Source organism: Myotis davidii, unplaced genomic scaffold (assembly GCF_000327345.1).
Source record: "Myotis davidii unplaced genomic scaffold, ASM32734v1 scaffold1307, whole genome shotgun sequence".
Classification (NCBI taxonomy): Eukaryota; Metazoa; Chordata; class Mammalia; order Chiroptera; family Vespertilionidae; genus Myotis; species Myotis davidii.
In genome coordinates this window covers 557,746-575,903 of record NW_006298623.1, presented here as the reverse complement: position 1 = coordinate 575,903, position 18,158 = coordinate 557,746, and the positions used below count along the sequence as shown (strand labels likewise).

General features: G+C 37.2%; 1 protein-coding gene across 1 annotated transcript in view; it reads left to right on the top strand.

Annotated features, from left to right (window-relative positions):
- Positions 1 to 18,158, top strand: part of WDR49 (WD repeat domain 49) — a 78,843-nt gene that overhangs the window by 41,186 nt on the left and 19,499 nt on the right. Inside the window, exons 7-8 of the mRNA XM_006774185.2 lie at positions 5,926 to 6,090; positions 9,299 to 9,414. Of these exons, the coding sequence (XP_006774248.1) occupies positions 5,926 to 6,090; positions 9,299 to 9,414 (281 nt within the window). The remainder of the gene's footprint in view (positions 1 to 5,925; positions 6,091 to 9,298; positions 9,415 to 18,158) is intronic.

The following is an 18,158-nucleotide window of genomic DNA, read 5'->3' as shown; positions in this document are numbered from 1 at the left end:
AACCCTAGGTTAGGGTCTGGTTAAATAGTTTCTCCTGAGGACAGACCTTGTTAAGATGAATGGAGTGCTCTGATGTATTTCAAAATACTTTCGCCTGCCCTTGCCTGGAGTATGAGGGGATTTTTTTTCTTCAATATTTAAGGGAGAACCCTGGTCAATGTCCTCAAAAGAAAACATAAAATTATGGGGTTCCCCTATGACTGGCTCCCGCAGGAACTTTTAACTCTCAGACTTGTCCACTTGGAGCCTGCAGCAATTTGTCAATGGCAGTTCCCATTTCCCTATCTTGGCATTGCTGCCCGAGAGTTTTCAGTTCATGAGTTTTGCTGTGGTAAGGGGTGACTTTATTTGCCTAGATCTTTCCGATATGGGCGGCAGCAATTTGCCCTGTGCCCTCATTTGTTATGTTGTCTCAGCTGTTTTATGAAGTAGTTTTTTTTTCTTAGCTATTTCTTTACAATGTGAGAAGTGGTGGGATTTTAGAGACTGAGTGCCCAGTGCTTTACATTGAGCAAGTTATTTAATTTATCTAAGCAACCGTTTATTTTTTTTTAAATCTAGAAAGTGGGGATTATAATACCTCCCTTATAGATGTTCTGTAAAGGATGAAAGGATATTGTGTATCAAGACACAAAGAGCAAAAGATAAATAATTACTAATCAAAAAAGGGGAAATGATATTTCTCTAACTTTGTCCCCTGGTGTCTGTGGGTGCCGGGTGACCTTGGCAGTGTTTAGAATGCCTGTACAATGACCACAGGTGGGCGCACGTGGCCCCTGGCCCTTCCCCTCACACTGCTGAAGCCTTGTCAGCCTTGCTTGCCAGTCCTTGAACAAGCCAAGGACACTGCGCCTCAGGGCCTTTGCATTGCCGTTCCTTTTCCTTTCCTTTCCTCTTCACTCAGGTATCTTCATAGCTTCCTCCTTCACCTCAGCCATGTCTTTCCTCAAATGAGTCCTTCTAAGACACCCTGATTTTGCACCAACTCCCAATGGTCTCTACCCACTCCTCAGTTATATGTTTTCATAATGCTTCGTGTGTGTGTGTGTGTGTGTGTGTGTGTGTAAATTTCTTTAATATTTTCTAATCTGGTTGCATCTCTCCCCCCTTCTCGCACTAGATAGAAGGGCAGAAATTTTTCACTGATATATTTCCAATGCCTCCATCCTGTGTCTCTCCTATTATAAGGTGTTCCATAAATTTAAGGAATCAATTACAAATTAATCTAAGGAGAGGTGATATCTAATAAATAAGATTTATAAATGGAGAATCACTGCCTTAAAATATTCAAATCCTTTGTATCAGTATTCAGAGATATTATCATTCTCCTCGCCTCGCTACTTACTGAGATGTAACTTCAGAGATTTGATGCAAAACAGAAATAAAGGATAAGACCTACTTTATATTATGGGACTATAGTAAACAGCACTGACTAAAAAAAAAGAAAGAAAGAAAAGAGCAATTAAATCAAATGTCCTGATCCCATGGTAGCCAGCAACATCCCCTGCTGTAATTTTTGATTGCTCTTGCTTAGACCTAGGACTTGGGATGTATCTGAAAAAAGAGCTAAAATGCTGACTGTTGTTAGAAAAGCAAGAAGACAATTAGGGGACGTGAATACAATGTCACATCTCTTAGTATTGGCTGATTGGCTGTGACAGCCTCAATGAGAGAGATGAAAAGACCTGTACATTCCTAAACAGTTGTTAACTCAGGTACAGAAGGTGGCACGTGCTCCCATCAGAACAAGGATTTGCTCACGAGGCACAATGCACTGCAGTGTAGTTATAGAAATAGGCCTATTTCTGCTCTGCAACCCCCAGGGTCTGGCCCGCATGGGCTGATGAGCAGCAGCCAGGAATAAAGTGAAAACTTAAAGAGATTTGATGTCATCAGAACGTGACATATGAATGTGGTGCCAATCCCTTTTCCTGGGCTTTCCGACCAATCGAAACAGCTTGCTAAAGATAAAGTGCCCTCCATCCTGCAGTCAAACCACTTCCTTCATCTGCCAAGTGATGTTAAATGCACTCGTCTCTCACTAAACTCTGCAAGCCTTTTCACCTGCTTGTTGTTCTTGTTTTCTGACATTGTCATAGACGGTAGATGTTGGTTATAGTGGTTGTATGTTGTGACATAGTCAGTCGTTGTTTTTCAACGCATTGTTTTTGAGAAGCCTGCTCCTTAAGACAGATTGCCATAAAATTAAATTTGACCGACTATATATTGTTCTCCTTATTGATTCAGATTTCATGAGGAATTGTTAAATGAGCACAAGAAAGTGCTGAAAACTGATGAATAGTATGTTGGAGTTCAGGCAGGTGGGCAAAGGAGGGAGAATGCAAAGCAGCAAAAAGTGATTTTATTAATTCTTGATTGAATGTCTACATTAAATGAAGGAGGTGGGTGGATGATTAGATGCTTTGTAATGTGGCTGGAGCTAGTCTTAAACAAGTAAGCAAGTGTTTTCTCTGAATATGAACTTATTTTAATTTGATCTTTTAATTTCTGCCAGGGAATGCCCAACTTTTAGGACAAAACTGTTAGTAGGTAATAGGTGCTCAATAATTGCTTTTTAAATAGAAATAATAACATTCTTCACAACCTTTAACTTTTTCTTAAAATACCACTTTTCAAATTTTCTCATGGTTTTGTCTTCAATGAACACAATCCAAATTTCTAAGCAATTACAGTATGAGAAAAATTCAGAAGTAGTGTATAATTTGAAACCTTAATGTATATCTACAAATCAGGTTTCTAAAATTGTAATTGTCTATATTCCCTGTTATGGTTGGAAGAAAGCAAGATATTAAATATTTTGTTATTGATTTGGATATAAAAAGTGATATTCGCCCAAATTAAAGGTCAGACAACTAAAGCTTTAATTGGAATAGTAACACTAGCTAATTTTTATGCTTATTTATTGTATGACCTGTTCTGTGTTTTGTAAATAGCTTATTTATATCTCTTAAATACAGTTTGAGGTAGTTACTATGATTCTCTCTAGTTTATAGGTGAGGAAGCTAGAGCTTAGAAAGATTGAGTAATGAGCCAACGTCAGACAACTGACATTCAACCTGAGTCACCCTGGCTCCAGGCTCAGGGGTCTTAACCACGACATATATTGCACAAACAAAAGCAAACAGAAATACAGTCAGTTTCTTGGAATGATCCTGAAAGTGCTCGGTCACACTATTTCAAAGATCCAGGTCATTTGTCCTAGGAATTACACTATCATTTCACAAAGGTAATTAAATATATAAGCTACCTTTGACTTCACTAAGAGAAAATGTGTATCAAAATAGTATTGCTGCCTGCCCAGTGTAGCTCAATGGTTGAGAATCAACATATGAACCAGGTGGTCATGGTTTGATTTACGGTCAGGCACATGCCTGGGTTGCAGGCTCGATCCCCTGTAGGAGGCAGCCGATCAATGATTCTCTCTCATCATTGATGTTTTTATCTTCTCTCTCCCTCTCTGGAGTAAAAAAAAAAATTTGAAAAGTAGTATTACATCATTTGAGAAATTATTTGATTCTGAGTTGTAATTTCAGAAAAAAAGGCTATGAGAGATTATATGCTCATGATCATTTCCTTGCTGGGGTATAAATGTTGCTAATTAGTGGCCTTTTCCCCCACTTCCTCTTCTCCATTTATCTCCAGAACTGTCTTTGGTGAGCATATCTTACCTGGGCTATTACAGCAACCTCCTGTTTGTTCTCCACACTGTCGCCAAAGGTATCTTCACAAACCAACCAACAAAATATGCTGTATGACTCTCCTCCTTATTAAGAACAAAGAAATTGTTCTTTATTTTATTTTGAATCATACACCCTAGTGACAGTCCAATGAAAGCTGTAGACTGTTTCTGAGTAAAAAGAACTTTACACACATTATTCATTATTCTCTGGCATAGCTTATTAGGGATTTCAAATATCCACCACCAGACTGCTTCCTCACCCGATACTCCATCATTTATCCTGTCACCTGTACCCTGGTTGCATGACATTTCCATTGTTTTTGTCATGCTTGGAATATTCTCCAAGTTCTCTTTCTATGCATGCTCTTAGCTATCTGGAATGCAATGCTGGACTAGAGGAAGGCCTTGTGATGTGTCTGCCATGGGCAGCCTTCAAACGTCATTCTATAAGCTTGGGACTAGTATCTAGCTACTTAGAATCTCAATTTTATCACTGGTAAATGAGGGTGGTAACGATTTTTATTTTTTTGGGTTTTTGTAAAGCTGAAATGAGATAGTGAACGTAAAGCACTTGGCACTCAATAAATACCTATCTTTAATCCGGATTGATCATCCTCACCTTTTATTCCCTACCTCCCACCCCAGTGAGTGGATTTTGGGTTCCTTCTGTGCCCCACAGCACCCAGGATGATACCTCTGAACATGTAACATTACTTGACATTTTCTGTTTCTTGTCTGTTTCTCCATCTAGACAAGTTGTTCTTAATCCAGATTGCACACGTAAGTAATGTGGGAAGCTCTATAAAAAATGCCCCTCCTTGCCCTAGGCAGTTTGGCTCAGTGGATAGAGTGTTGGCCTGTGGACTGAAGGGTCCCGGGTTTGATTCCGGTGGATGTGTCTCTCTCACATTGATGTTTCTCTCTCTCTGTCTCTCCCCCTCCCTTTCACTCTCTAAAAATCAATGGAGAAATACAGAAAGTAAATAAATAAATTAAAAATGCCCCTCCTTGGTCCAATTAAATCAGAGTCTGTGGCATGGTATGCAGTCATGGTTTATAAAGTTCCCCAGGGGATTTTCATGGTCAACCTTAGACTACAGACCCCTTGAGGGCAGGGATTCATCAGTGAACCCACTTCTGTCATGGGGCTGCACAGTGAACACCCACTCAGTACGTGCCCTAGAATGAATGAATGCAAGTGTGCATCATGGCCAACTGCTATCCAGGCCTTATACAGTCGGAAAACTTTAGCCCATTTAATTATGAAAATGTAACACTCAAATTTAACATATTTTTAATAAATTTACATTTATACAGTGGTAATCAATACTTAAGCAGATAAAGACATACTTTACATTTTCTCAGAGTAGATGTTGCTTCAGGCAACTTTTTATCTATACATTTGTATGGTTAGTGATTCTTTTTTTTTTTCATTCTTTGGGACCTGAAGTCCTGTTGGTGAGCAGGTTTTATAAATCTCTTAAACTAAAGGGTGCTTAAATGCTTAGAGCTGAAATTAGTGGTCTGCCTGCCACTATAAGATTTCACACTGTTGGGTTACTATATATAATTCTATCCTGACTAGCATTTATTTTGTTGCCTTTCTCTTGGGAGTGTAGATGCAGATTTATATTTAACCTTCCTGTGTTCTTTCTTTTTAGTGACCTATCAATAATAGTGTTTGGCTGTAAAAATATACACAGTACCTTGCGAAAGGAAGAAGAAAGGGACTAATAGCATTGAAAGCAATAGCTCTAGCAATTTGTTGAAATTAACTTTTCCCCATAATGGCAGTAGTGCTTTCTTTTCTGAATGCCAAATGGAAACTGATATACAATAAAATGTGTCTTTTCATATAGTAAATAGTGTCAGATCACCATGACTACTAAAATCAACTGTCTCATTTAAATGCAAAAGATTTGTAAGTTTATTTTCAGGAGGATTCGATTTCAGAATGGATTCTAGACACTAAGCTGAATGGTGGATAAGGGAAGTAGATTCCTATCTTTTCTCATAAAGAGAATCATGACCTTATTACCTCAGTTCTGGCCTAGAGATTAAAATGTTATCAGCTCAACAAAAAGAAAGAAAATACATTACAAAAATGTCTTTTACTGTTAGGGGATCCCAGTACAGAAAATGCACAGGTTCGATAGTTTTATTGGAATAATAATGATAGATTCTGGGACTATATTTAATTTCGTTACAATGTTATTTTCTCTTAGGTAATCAGCTCTGATGTGGGGTCAACAGTTTGCTTCTGGATGATAGACACTGGGCAGAAAATCAAACAATTTACTGGTTGTCATGGAAATGCAGAAATCAGCACTATGGCCCTTGATGCAAATGAGACACGGCTTTTGACTGGCAGCACAGATGGAACTGTTAAGGTAGGAACACAGTTCTTACCAGACAAGAGGGGGCCAGAATACTGTGAGAGGAAACACAGTTTCGACTATATTTATTTGTGCTTTTTTTGGCCTTGCAAGAAGAGAGATGAGACAAGGTAAGAAGAGCTAAAAAACCCAAGCCATCTAATAACAAAGCTGTTAGGAAAATAAAATTCTGTGGAAAAATGAATAAATGGTTTTTCTGAATAAATTATTTAGAATGAAAGCACAACTTGGCTTTCTTATTTCAGAAAGCTTTTCCCAGTGCTCTGGATAGAGGACTACTTTGGGGAATAAGAGGCCTGAATAATTTCCATGTGCTTCAGCTAATGTCTCTAGTTTCCTTTTCCTCGATTTATAAAATGAGAAATCAGGGCAAACTTTTCAACATGGCATAGATGCAACGTTTCCAGAAAATTAATATGTTAGAATCACCCCATTTTGTAATTTTTATTTTTATGTGAAGGTGAGGTGGTGAAGAAAGGGGGAAGAACAATCATAATCTTATTTATTATTTATCTTATACTCACACGATATTCTGCTTTGGGGCTTGTCTTTATCTTGCAACCATTATTAATTTCTTCTGGGAGAAAGATGATACTATTTTACTTTGCAAAAAAATGATCAAATATTTATGCCAAGTTAGATACAATCTGAAATCACGTCCATCAGTGAATCTTCCCTGCTTCCCTGGGCTCTGAGAGCAGTGACAGAGTTTGATAGGAGATGACTTGTGACACTCCGAGGCAACAGAGGGTACTTTTCTGAATAAGCTTTAAGTGGCTTGCAAACTTTCATATCTGGAGTCATGAGAGTGTTAATTAGATGTACCTTCCATGATAGGATGTCTGATGCATCCAGGGTAAGGGACGCTATCTGGATATGTAGGTGTCATATCATGGAAAGTGGAGGCAAGTTTGAAGGAGGATTGCAGGCTGCTAATGGCCAGTGGGAAGGAGGTGCTATGGCATGTTACAGTGAAAATCTCTGGGAATCAGCAGAATTTAATTAACCTCTAGGAAGGTTAATGGATGACATATAGACTGGGAGATTGGATTTAAGCAAAATAGACTCATTCATGGAAGGACTGACTGGTAAGAGGTGTGAGGGTAATGGAATAATCCCAATCCTAATAGTCAAGGTGGAATAAAAAAAGAATAACTGAAAGTGGAGTATTAGGCAGAGGCTTATCAAAAGGAGCAAGCAAGTGTCCCCACTACTAGTCGTGGGGAATGAGGCAGAACTGAAAAAGAAGGGAAGTGGATTAGTTTCCCTTTACTCCTGTCAGGGGAAGTAACAATCCAGAGCAGGGCGGACTTATAAATGGTTGCTAAAATGGTCCCAGCTAAGGGATGAGGTGGATTCTGGGGGAGTCACATCCTTACAATACCTAAGTGTGGTATTATTGTAGGTGGGCTTGGTTAGGAGCTATGGGTAGAAGAAAACAGAGCGACATGGGTGAGAAGATGTGCACTGCTCTGGCTCAGCTCAAGCTTTGACATCTTAGAAGCTAATGTGAATTTACTAGTATAATCTCAGCTTTTGAAGGTACATTTATCTTTATCACAATAGCACAACAGAATTCTGAAATTTGGTAACCTCTACATAGGACACATAAATCAGGGTTGAGCTACGGTGGTTGTATTTATGAAGAAACAAGAATGAATGACATTTTCCAATCTCATTTATCATTCAGCACCTAAAACCAATACCTTTGTAATCAAAGATTTAAAAGTATTACCCTGTTTCCCAGGGTTTTGAAGTGTCTGTTTTTTAATTAATTAATGTTTTGAATAATTAATCATGCATATAATAAAATTAAAAATATAAAATAAATATAAAGTCAAAAAATCTTTCACCTTGTTTCCAGCTCCATACTGTGCCTGCCACTGTTTCCAGTTTCTTAGGCATGCTTCTAGCCTCTGAGCACCACTTCTTTCTCAACGGCAGCTCACTGTCCATGCTGTTCTGTATTTTGTGTTTTCCTGTCTTGGACATTGATTCATATGAATACCAACAATAGTCATAATGTTAGCTAACATTTATTTCATGCTTACTATGAACCAGAAACTTTCCTAGCACTTGACACACACACACACACACACACACACACACACACACACACACACACACACACACACACACACACACACACACACACACACACACACACACACACACTATGGTTGTTGCTTTTATTATCTCAGTTTTACAGCTGAGAAAACTGAAGCCCAAAAGATAAAGCGACTTGCTTAAGATTCCACAGCTGGTTTAGTTTTGGCTGAGCTTGGACACATGGAGGTGACTCATTCTTCTTAATGGCTCCATTATATGTCACTGTATAGATATTCCATATTCTGATGCTCAGTCTCTTATTAGCTAACCAGTAAATGGATTCAAATCTTTAGTTTTTATAAACAATGTTTCAAGAATATTCTCCAAATTAGGCCATTTCACACATTTGAGTGTCTCTGTGTAATGACTTTCTAAAAGTTGAATTTTTGAGTCAAAGATTATATGCATTTTAAGTTTGACAGAATGCCAGCTTGCCCTTTGTACATGATGTACCAACAATGTCTCATAGCAAGGCATAGTTTTAACTGCTGGGGACCTAATGACATTCTCTCTTAAAGCACACCTATTGGGTCTAGGTCCTCACCAATGCCCGAGTGGGGTAATCTAGAATTGCCTGTGCCTCCATAGGACTGAGTTCTAGCACCTGCTATCAAAAAGATGTTTTGTGGGCAGACGATGGAAAACTTGGTACAATGATCACTGTGTTTCAGGCTCTGTATTAGATGTTTTAAATTACAAACACCCCTGAGGAGTAATGTTCCTGGTCATAAATTAGGAATTTTAGAGAGACACGCTAGTACTTAGAGTGAGAAGCAGGATTTCAACAAACTCCCGAATGGGGCTCTTCATGATTTTAACTTGCCACCCCCTTAAAAATACCCACCAATTTGTTAGCCTTTGAATCAAACATGTATAGACTAAACTGGTAGTATTACTCATAGAGTAATGCATATAATGGCTAAATTTCAATAGTGAGGGGATTTTCTTGAATTATTACATATTCTAAGTGAATCAACCCTAGTCCAGAATGGAAACACAAACATTTAGAATAATCTTATTACACTGAAGAAGACATTTTCATTGAAGAAGACATTTTCTTGTCTCAAAGGTGATTTTAATTTTTCTCTTAAAGGTGTGGGATTTCAATGGATATTGTCACCATACACTAAATGTTGGAAAAGAGGGAGTTGTGGATATTTCACAGATCCTGGTTCTTAAGAAGACAATACTGGTTACAGGCTGGGACAGGTATGATATGCCTCACATAAAACTATAGAAAGAATGTTCTTATTGGAGTCAAAATATAAAAGAAAAAAGAACATAGAAATCTTGACTGAATCTAAATCATTGACTTTCTGGTAACCTAGTGAGTGAAATTGGAATTGACTGAATGCTTAGTGACTATACTATTATAAGATCATGTAGCTTGAGCAAGTTTAAGAATTGTTATAGGGCTTTCTCCTGGCTTTGGAAACCTTCCTCTTCCTTTAACCATTCCAGGTAGGGACATAATACCACTTTCTGAGTATTAACTCCAAAAGTTTCCCAAATGTTATAGGCAATAAATTCTTAATGTGTAAATTACATTCTCTCAACTGTAAAAGGAGCTCATTCCTTCTTTTCGTGTTGCTTCTTTTAAATTGCAGCACAAGAGGGAAATAGCCCACTGAATTCTGTGTTAGTACCTCCTTCAGCTCAGTGCAGAGAGGCCCTTTCACAGCCCACTTACTGTTCTCAAGGAGCTATTCTTCCATTTCATTACAAGGGAAATTACTTTTCTTTCCTTTTTTTCCTGAGAGAACTAAGGGATCACGAACAGAGTCTTTTCTATGGCATTGTATAAGCACTAGGGAAAATTAAAGCGCTATGTTTGGAAAATATATTGTCCATAAATTCAACATTTCACAAAATATTGCTCTAATAGGTAATTTGCCCAGCATTATTCACTATAGAATTATGATCTGAAGGGTTTGAAGCTAGGATTAAACAGATTTCATACCTAGAAAGCTAGCAGTATATACTTGGGGATTTTTATCAATGACATGAAAGGCTTTTCTTCTAATGCAAATGTGCGTATGCAGACAAGCAGAGTGCCACACACAGCTCAGTTTCAGGGGAAGTTTGATTATAAGGAAGGAAATATAGACCAGATTATTCTACTTGATATTAAACTAATTCAATCATCCTCAACTTTGAAAGACAAGGCTTCTTCACATCCCTGGGAGCAATCATGAGCCATTAACAGCTCATAACCGTTCCGATAGACTATGGCCTAATGATCTCTATAATTAGGTTGTGGCAGTGAATAACATTTAATTCTCTAATATCATGGCAGGGCAGATGTGTAGTGTACAGCTGACCCAATTTAAATTTGGGACAGAACAAAAAGAATTTAAAAAATTAATCAGTGTAATTTACAACTGTAGAGATACCATTTTCTTAATTATATTTTTTAAGATCTCCATAGTTAGAAATTAGCATCACATGTGTTTTGGGTTTTTTTATTGCTTACAGGGAAAATTTTTAAAAGATGAGATGTGTAGAGTCATCTGAAAATGGTTTAAAGGAGCATCCAATTTTCTGGTCTATCTTTGTGGGTGATCATATTCTATAATCTTGGGGAGGAAGCTTGGGGAAGCCTGAAATGAGAGGAGGAAACGTTATCACTCTTCCCATCTTTCTCCACTTATTCCATCTTCTACAAGGTGGTCAAGACTTGGATCCCTTAGTTGGAATTGAAAGCTAAAAAAATGTATTTCCAATGACTTCATGTCACTTTATATTGTTGGATTTAAAAAATATATTTTCTAAGTCAGAGGCCTTATGTTAGAGGGGTTGCTGGAGGGTCTTTGCAGGGATCTTTTTGCCAGGACGCATTTGACAAAAGAAGCAAGAGATTAGTCAACTATTTGGTAATAGCTTGGGAAGGATGGTCCATTATGCCAATTCCTTAATAATTTAGCGATTAGAGAAGAAATAACTAGAAGACTGGCAGTCAGCTCATCAAGCTTTCTTTAAAACCCAGAGAAAACTGTTAAGCTGAAGCTTTAACTTCAGGCTCTATTGAAAAGAGCCATGTTTGCTAATTTTGCCCAGGATGGAATAAGAATTCCACTTACCTGGTTAGGGAGATCAACTCATTTATTTTATCCATAGAGCTTTGTAGCACGAAGTACTTAACACACATTATGTAATTTAAACCTTGGCATCACCTTGGAAGGTATGCGATATTTTATAGATATCTCAAATCTCTCTTTAGCTCTTATCTCTCTAAACTCACTTTGCTGGGTGTGTCTGACTGCAATCCAAAAATCAAAATATTCTAAACTGCATGCATTATTTATTCCCCTCTCCAAAACCTGTTAATAGCCAGAGACCTTGGTTTTCCCTTCTCACTCAACTTCACCACCAAGTAGTCACTAAGCCTTATCCGTTTTATATTCTAAACATTTCTCAAACCTGTTCTCCTCACTACTACAACTGTATATTCAGAGCGTCATTCCCACATATACGGATGTCACAGCCTTCCCATTTGTCCTTTCCTCTAGTAATGCCCCTCTTTTACCTCTTAAATAGATACTGAACATTTTAGCTGCAATGATTTCTTTCTACACTGCATTCTGTCAATGTCACTTCCCTGTTTGACACCTTTCGGAGTGTCTACATAATTAATTGAAGTCCCCACAGCTTGGAACTATTCTTGGTTTCATTCTCACTCATTCTCCTGTACATTCCAAACTCAAGGACCAACCTACTGTCAGGATGTCCCCATACAAATTCACTGTTTCACACCCCCTTGTCGTTATTCTCTCCCTTTCCTAAGCATTTTCTCATGTGGCAAATGTGCATTCTTAATTCTAGTCTCGTTCACATATCCTCCCCACTAGGACATCTCTTTACTCCCAGGGTGGAAATATGCCTTCTTTTTTGTCTTTGTGCTCTCTAGCTTCCTGCACTTTATCTAACATAGGAATAGAATACATATCATTGAGCAATAATAGATAGATAGATAGATAGATAGATAGATAGATGATAGATAGAATATAGACAGATAGATGATAGAGAGATAGAGAGAGATGATAGATATAGTATGTATATTTATATAATGTCTGGTGCTTAATAGATGCTCAATGATATTAGTTATATAACAATTAATGTTTATTGACTAGATAAGGAATCTGATGATTAGCAAGATTAATTTTCCATTAGTCACACTCTGAATAAAAGGCATGCAGGGTAGATATTAAAATCTATTCTCTCTTCACAATAAATCAGAAAGTTAAGTGTTACCAACTCTCTTCTATAAGAAAGGAAACGAAGCTTGAAGAAGTTGGGCAGCCTGGCCAAGCTTACAGAGCTAATAGGCAGCTAAGTTAGAATTTGACACCAAAGTCCATACTCTTTACATTAGTCCTGAGTTACAGATGAAGTTGTTAAATCATGGGAAAGCAACTATATTCTTTTAAACAAGTAATTTGATTAAGTAGGTTGGTCATATCAATCAAAGGTAATGAATCATTTCTGTGCATTTGAAGAGGTGCATAAAAATGTATTACTAACAGCACCTTAAAGTTCTAGAGTATTATTATTTCCCCCCTTTCTTTCCCTCAATTATTTTTAAATTGCCCCTAAATGAAAAGCATTGAGTTAGGAACTATGATGGACTGAACATGAAGAAGCATGATTCGTGCTCTCAGTGGTATCACATTCTAATTGGGGAGTTAACATATACAAGGCGAGATATGGTAAATGCCACTGTAAAATTATCCTAAGGAAAGCCTGAACTAGAGAGCCCATGTTAACTACTTAGAAATACTATAATCCTTATATAGAAAATATCTCTGTCAGAAAAAGGAAGCCCAAATTTAGAACTTCTAGAAATATGTTTTTTATCATTTTACGCAAAATATACTTTAGAGACATAGGGTCAATTATATATCTGCCCATATTTATTTTGATAAGATTAAGTGAATGAATGATCAATTATCTTTGCATTTGTTTAAAGTAGACATGTAATATGTATATTATGGTAAAATAAAACAAATAATCATAACAATTTAGTATTTTATTTAGCCTTAAAATTCTGATTCTATACTTGTCAATTCTATAAAAATAGACTCGGACTTTTAGTTTTTTCGAATTTATTTCTCTTTCTGTTAAAGGTGAGATCACTGTTTATGAAAATTTTTACCCTCTTTAAATACTTATTCCTATACAAACACTGAAAAATAGAGAATCTGTTATATAACTTCAAATAATTCTGAAAGTATGTCCTGATTGGGAATTGACCTGGTGACCTCTTGGTTCCTGGGTCAATGCTCAACAACTGAGCCACACCCAGCTTGGCTAAAAATATTCTTGATAGCAGCATTTTTCACAGTTTCGTAAAAAACTAGCTGCTCAAAAATAGCTGTTGATATAATTTGATTTCTAAATGTATTTTTAAATGAAATGAGATTAGGGATTTGAAATTCCTCAACAATAAAACTTACCTATCATGAGATATTAAATACTTGATGATTGCCTTAGTAAGAAACTATAATGCCATATGATTCAACTGGTTTATATTATTAGGCTAAGAATCAAAATGAAAACTTCCAAAGTTGTGACTTATTCTGAACAACCCTGCTCGAGGTCAGGAGGAAGCAGGAATTCACAAATGACCCTCAAACCTAATTTTGAGATGGTTTTAGTGTTTACAATTTGACTTCACAAATTTTAGGGAAATAGATAAAAATGACCTGACATTTAGTAAACTAGTTCTCTGCCTTTGAGATATCCCTTTTTAACCTAAAAATCAGTACATAGGTTCTTATAATTGGACTAACAACACATGAACAAGTAACCTCAAAGGAAACACGGTTGATTGTGTTCTTTTGTTCTTTCCAAGAATTTTTACATGATAAGTTTTAGTAAAAGCTATTTTCCTAACTCATTCATCCTAAAAGGTTGTTTCTTAAAACATTTTTTTAAGTATTTTTCTGCACTTGACAGGAAAAACTAATTTTTTTCTCGTAGAATTGGTCATTGTATTTAAATTCTGAGTTAGAGTTATGGTCATCTTCACAAGAGGACACAATGACTCAGTAGCAGTGCTCTCAGGATTTCAGATGAGTTGTGAAATGGAGCTAGTAAAATCCTTCAATGTCAGAAAGAACAATCTCAGACTCTGAAAATGGCCTTAAAATTGGCTCATTATGTACTTTAATTTTACTCTTGGCAAAAGTATAAACTTAAAGAAGTTATATTTGAAATGGACAAAGTAAGAAATACCGTGTGGATTCTGAAGGTATTTTAAGGATAACTGTCATTTCAGGTTGAGATTTTTAAGGGAAAGGTGGCAGCTAATTAGTTTCTTGAGATTTTGACACACAAGGTCAAATATCAGAAGTGCTTCTTTTTGCACCATCTTATGAAAAAGGATTTTGTGCCTTTGGGTGGTACTCCCTAACCACATCTAGTTAATATGGGTATCTTGGGGAAAAGATATTTGACATTGAATGTTAGCTGAGAGATAATAGAAGAGCTAGAAGATTAACCTCTTCCCTGTCACTCCCACCCCACATTCTCCATTCCCTGTCACTCCTATCTCACATTCTCCATTGAAGGTTAATCTCTTCAATCAAACCAACAGTTAAAGAGAACATAAAAAGTATACACATATAGAGCTATAATGATAGTAACTATAATTTCAGAACTGAAAATTACCTTATTTATATTATCGCTAGTGTCCGGTGCACAGATTCATGCACATTGAAAGGAAATTAATTAGAAAAAATATTTTAATATTGCTATTCGCCCTTTCTCTATAATAGAAGTGTCAACCAAATTCACGATTGACAATGACAGATCAAAACACACGTGTGCAATTGGTGCCAGCGAGAGCTTTATATGTATCACACATGCCCAAGTCAACCTAGCCTTTTACATATATATATAAAATAAACTTACTTAATTGGACCTGCTTTCTGATTCAGCTAAACTTTTTTCAACCCAGTGAAGCACCCCAACTTCTCTTTCAGGTAATTGTCAGCAACACAGTAGTAAATATCAACACGAAGCAGATTATTATTGTAGATCATGCAGGGAGAACAAAGGGTAAAATATTTAACTGCAGCAGTGTTTGACTGTATTCTGTGCAGTGAGAAAACCTGAAGTCATTTTCAAGGTCCATTATTTCTTACTTCTTTTCAGTCAGGTCAAGTTTCTAAACTTTCTAAATCTTCATTTTCTGGCTAATGAAAAGAAAATAGTATTCTACCAAGTCTCCTATCTACCTACTCTAGGACTTTTGTGAGAATTAAATGAGATGAGACACCAGAAAATGCTTCACAGACATTTAAAGTGTAAAATGTTTGCACCTGGCTACAAAGCAGGTCAGGTTCCTGGGCTGAAGAAACTCCAAGGAGGCTAGTTGCTAGGGAGGGGAAGCTGGGTGTTGCTACATGACATCATTACCAGGCACCCACAGCAACCGTTTGGGTTTGGGCTGGGCTGTCTGCTGCATTTTGCTCCATGGGGTCTTGGCAGCACTGGCTGTGATTTGGTGGGGTGTTGCTCCAGGGTGGTGGTGGGGACTGTGCCCCACTTTGGGGAAGCTGAGTGTTGGTTTGTAGGTTTGCCTGCACCAGGTCCATAGTGCCATTTATTTGTAAATGGCCAGTGTGTGTCATGGCAGCTCCTGTGTTGAGTGTCTGCCTCCTGGTGGTTTATATATGTCTTGATAAACCTCGTATTAAAAGAACATCAATATTAAATTATTAAAAAATAGAATTATTCATCCACTGATTCAGCAAATATTTATTAAATGCCCATTACGTTCTAGCTACTGTTCTAGGAACTGCTGATGAAGAAAGGAACAAAGTCTCTGTTCCCCTAGGGCTTATATATGGCAGAATAAATGGGAAGAAACAGACAAATAAACATAGACCACAATATAATATACAGATAATGTAATAAAGAAAAATTATGTAGGTGAGGATGAGATACTCAAGGAATCTTTAGGATCATCAGAGAAGATTTACTTGAGGAGGCAATAATTGAGCAGAAATTTTTCATTCAGTCACTTGACAAATATTTATTGGACACTCAATATACGTAGGTCACTATGCTTGCTACTGTGGGGTTGCAGAATAAGACAAACTCTCTGGCTTCTGAGAGCTTACAAACTAGCAGAGAAGTGAAAACTACATAATATTTATTAAAGTGAAACGTGAACAATGTAAAAGGTCAGAAGAGGAAGCTATTTCTTTCAACTCTAGTAATTAAGGAAGCCTACCAGAACAAGATAGGCCTTAGGCAATGGGTGCATGGATAGTAGATATGGGTCTCTGTGTGAAAGGAAATCCATATAGGGATAGAAGAACACATCATGGGTGACACAGAGCAGTTAGAAGCATAAAGGGTGCCTAGAAAACAAGAAAGGTGCTTAGAGGAGAGCAATAAGAATATTGCTTGGCTTGATCAAGGAGATGTAGCCCCTGAATACTCCTAACAGCTCAAAACAGCTCCTGCAAGCAAGAACTTTATTTGAAACCTTATATTTTATCTTTAAAGTCCAGGGGAAACTTGCATTCTATTATATCAATTCATCTATCCTTATTTTGATGTCAAAAATATTTTCTCCAAAACTCTTTGAGTAAAATGAACACGTAGGGCTGAAACCGGTTTGGCTCAGTGGATAGAGCATCGGCCTGCAGACTGAAAGGTCCCAGGTTTGATTCCGGTCAAGGGCATGTACCTTGGTTGCGGGCACATCCCCAGTGGGGAGTGTTCAGGAGGCAGCTGGTCGATGTTTCTCTCTCATCGATGTTTCTAACTCTCTATCTCTCGCCTTTCCTCTCTGTAAAAACTCAATAAAATATATATTTTTTTAAAAAATGAACACGTAGGAAGGAATTCTGTATGTACCCTCTGGCTTCCCGTAGCCCTGTCAAATATTTGATTGGACATTCGAATTTTATTTTAAAAAGCAAGGATAGAAGAATAGAGAAATTATTCTTAAAAATTGTATTGGACCCAAATATTATTGGGTTTTTAATAACAGGCCCACACATTTGAATTTTTTTTCATGTAGGAAACTGAAAACTAGTAAATGTTTTTCAACAGAGCATGAGCTTTAACTTTGCTCATGCTGTCTCCCCACTCTGGGTAGACTGCCTTCCTCTTTCAAATCCTACCCATCTATTACGGTTCAGCTCCAATATGACCCCTCCACTCAGCCTTCTGCGATTTCTATACCTGGAATTCCATGGCAGTTTGATCAGTAATTCCTTGGCATTTACCACATTTCATTGCATTTTAGTCATTTATGTTCATGGCTCTATTTCCTGCAGAATAGAGACTTCTACAGAGGAAATAAGGAATGCTTATAGAATAAATGCATTTTAAGAGCTCCCTGAATGGAATCAGTCATCTAATAGCAGGATGAAGAGTGTACCAGAGATGGGTAGACAAGAGGCAGTGAAAGTGATGAAGAGACTGTTACAATTGTTCAACCATGAGGTAGTGAGCACTGAACTAGGAAGTTGTCACTGGCTGTTACAAGTAAAAAGGAAGAGTAAATATATAACATCTCACAAAGGTAGAATCAGTCAGTACTTGACTGAGAAAGAGAAAGACATGCAGGAGGCTGAAATTATGGTCATAATAGGGAATTTAAGGAGGGCTGATGTGGAGGGTAGATGAAAACTTTGGATTTTTGATATGTTGCTAATGTGAGCACTATAGGCAGCTGCCAACTGGCAAGGGAGAACTATTCAACACTGGAAAAAGTTGAAAATGAAGGGAGTTTTAAGAACCATTTATAAGCGAGATTGGAGCTCATTGTGGTCTACAAAATTCCTGAACAAGCTTTTTTGAGTAGAGAGATGGATTGGAAGAATGACAATAAGGAATGCCCATATTAAAAGAGGAGAGATAAAAGGAAGGGAAAATAGAGAATAGGAAGTGAAAGTCAGGGAGGCAAGAAGAGATGCAGGACATACTAGAAA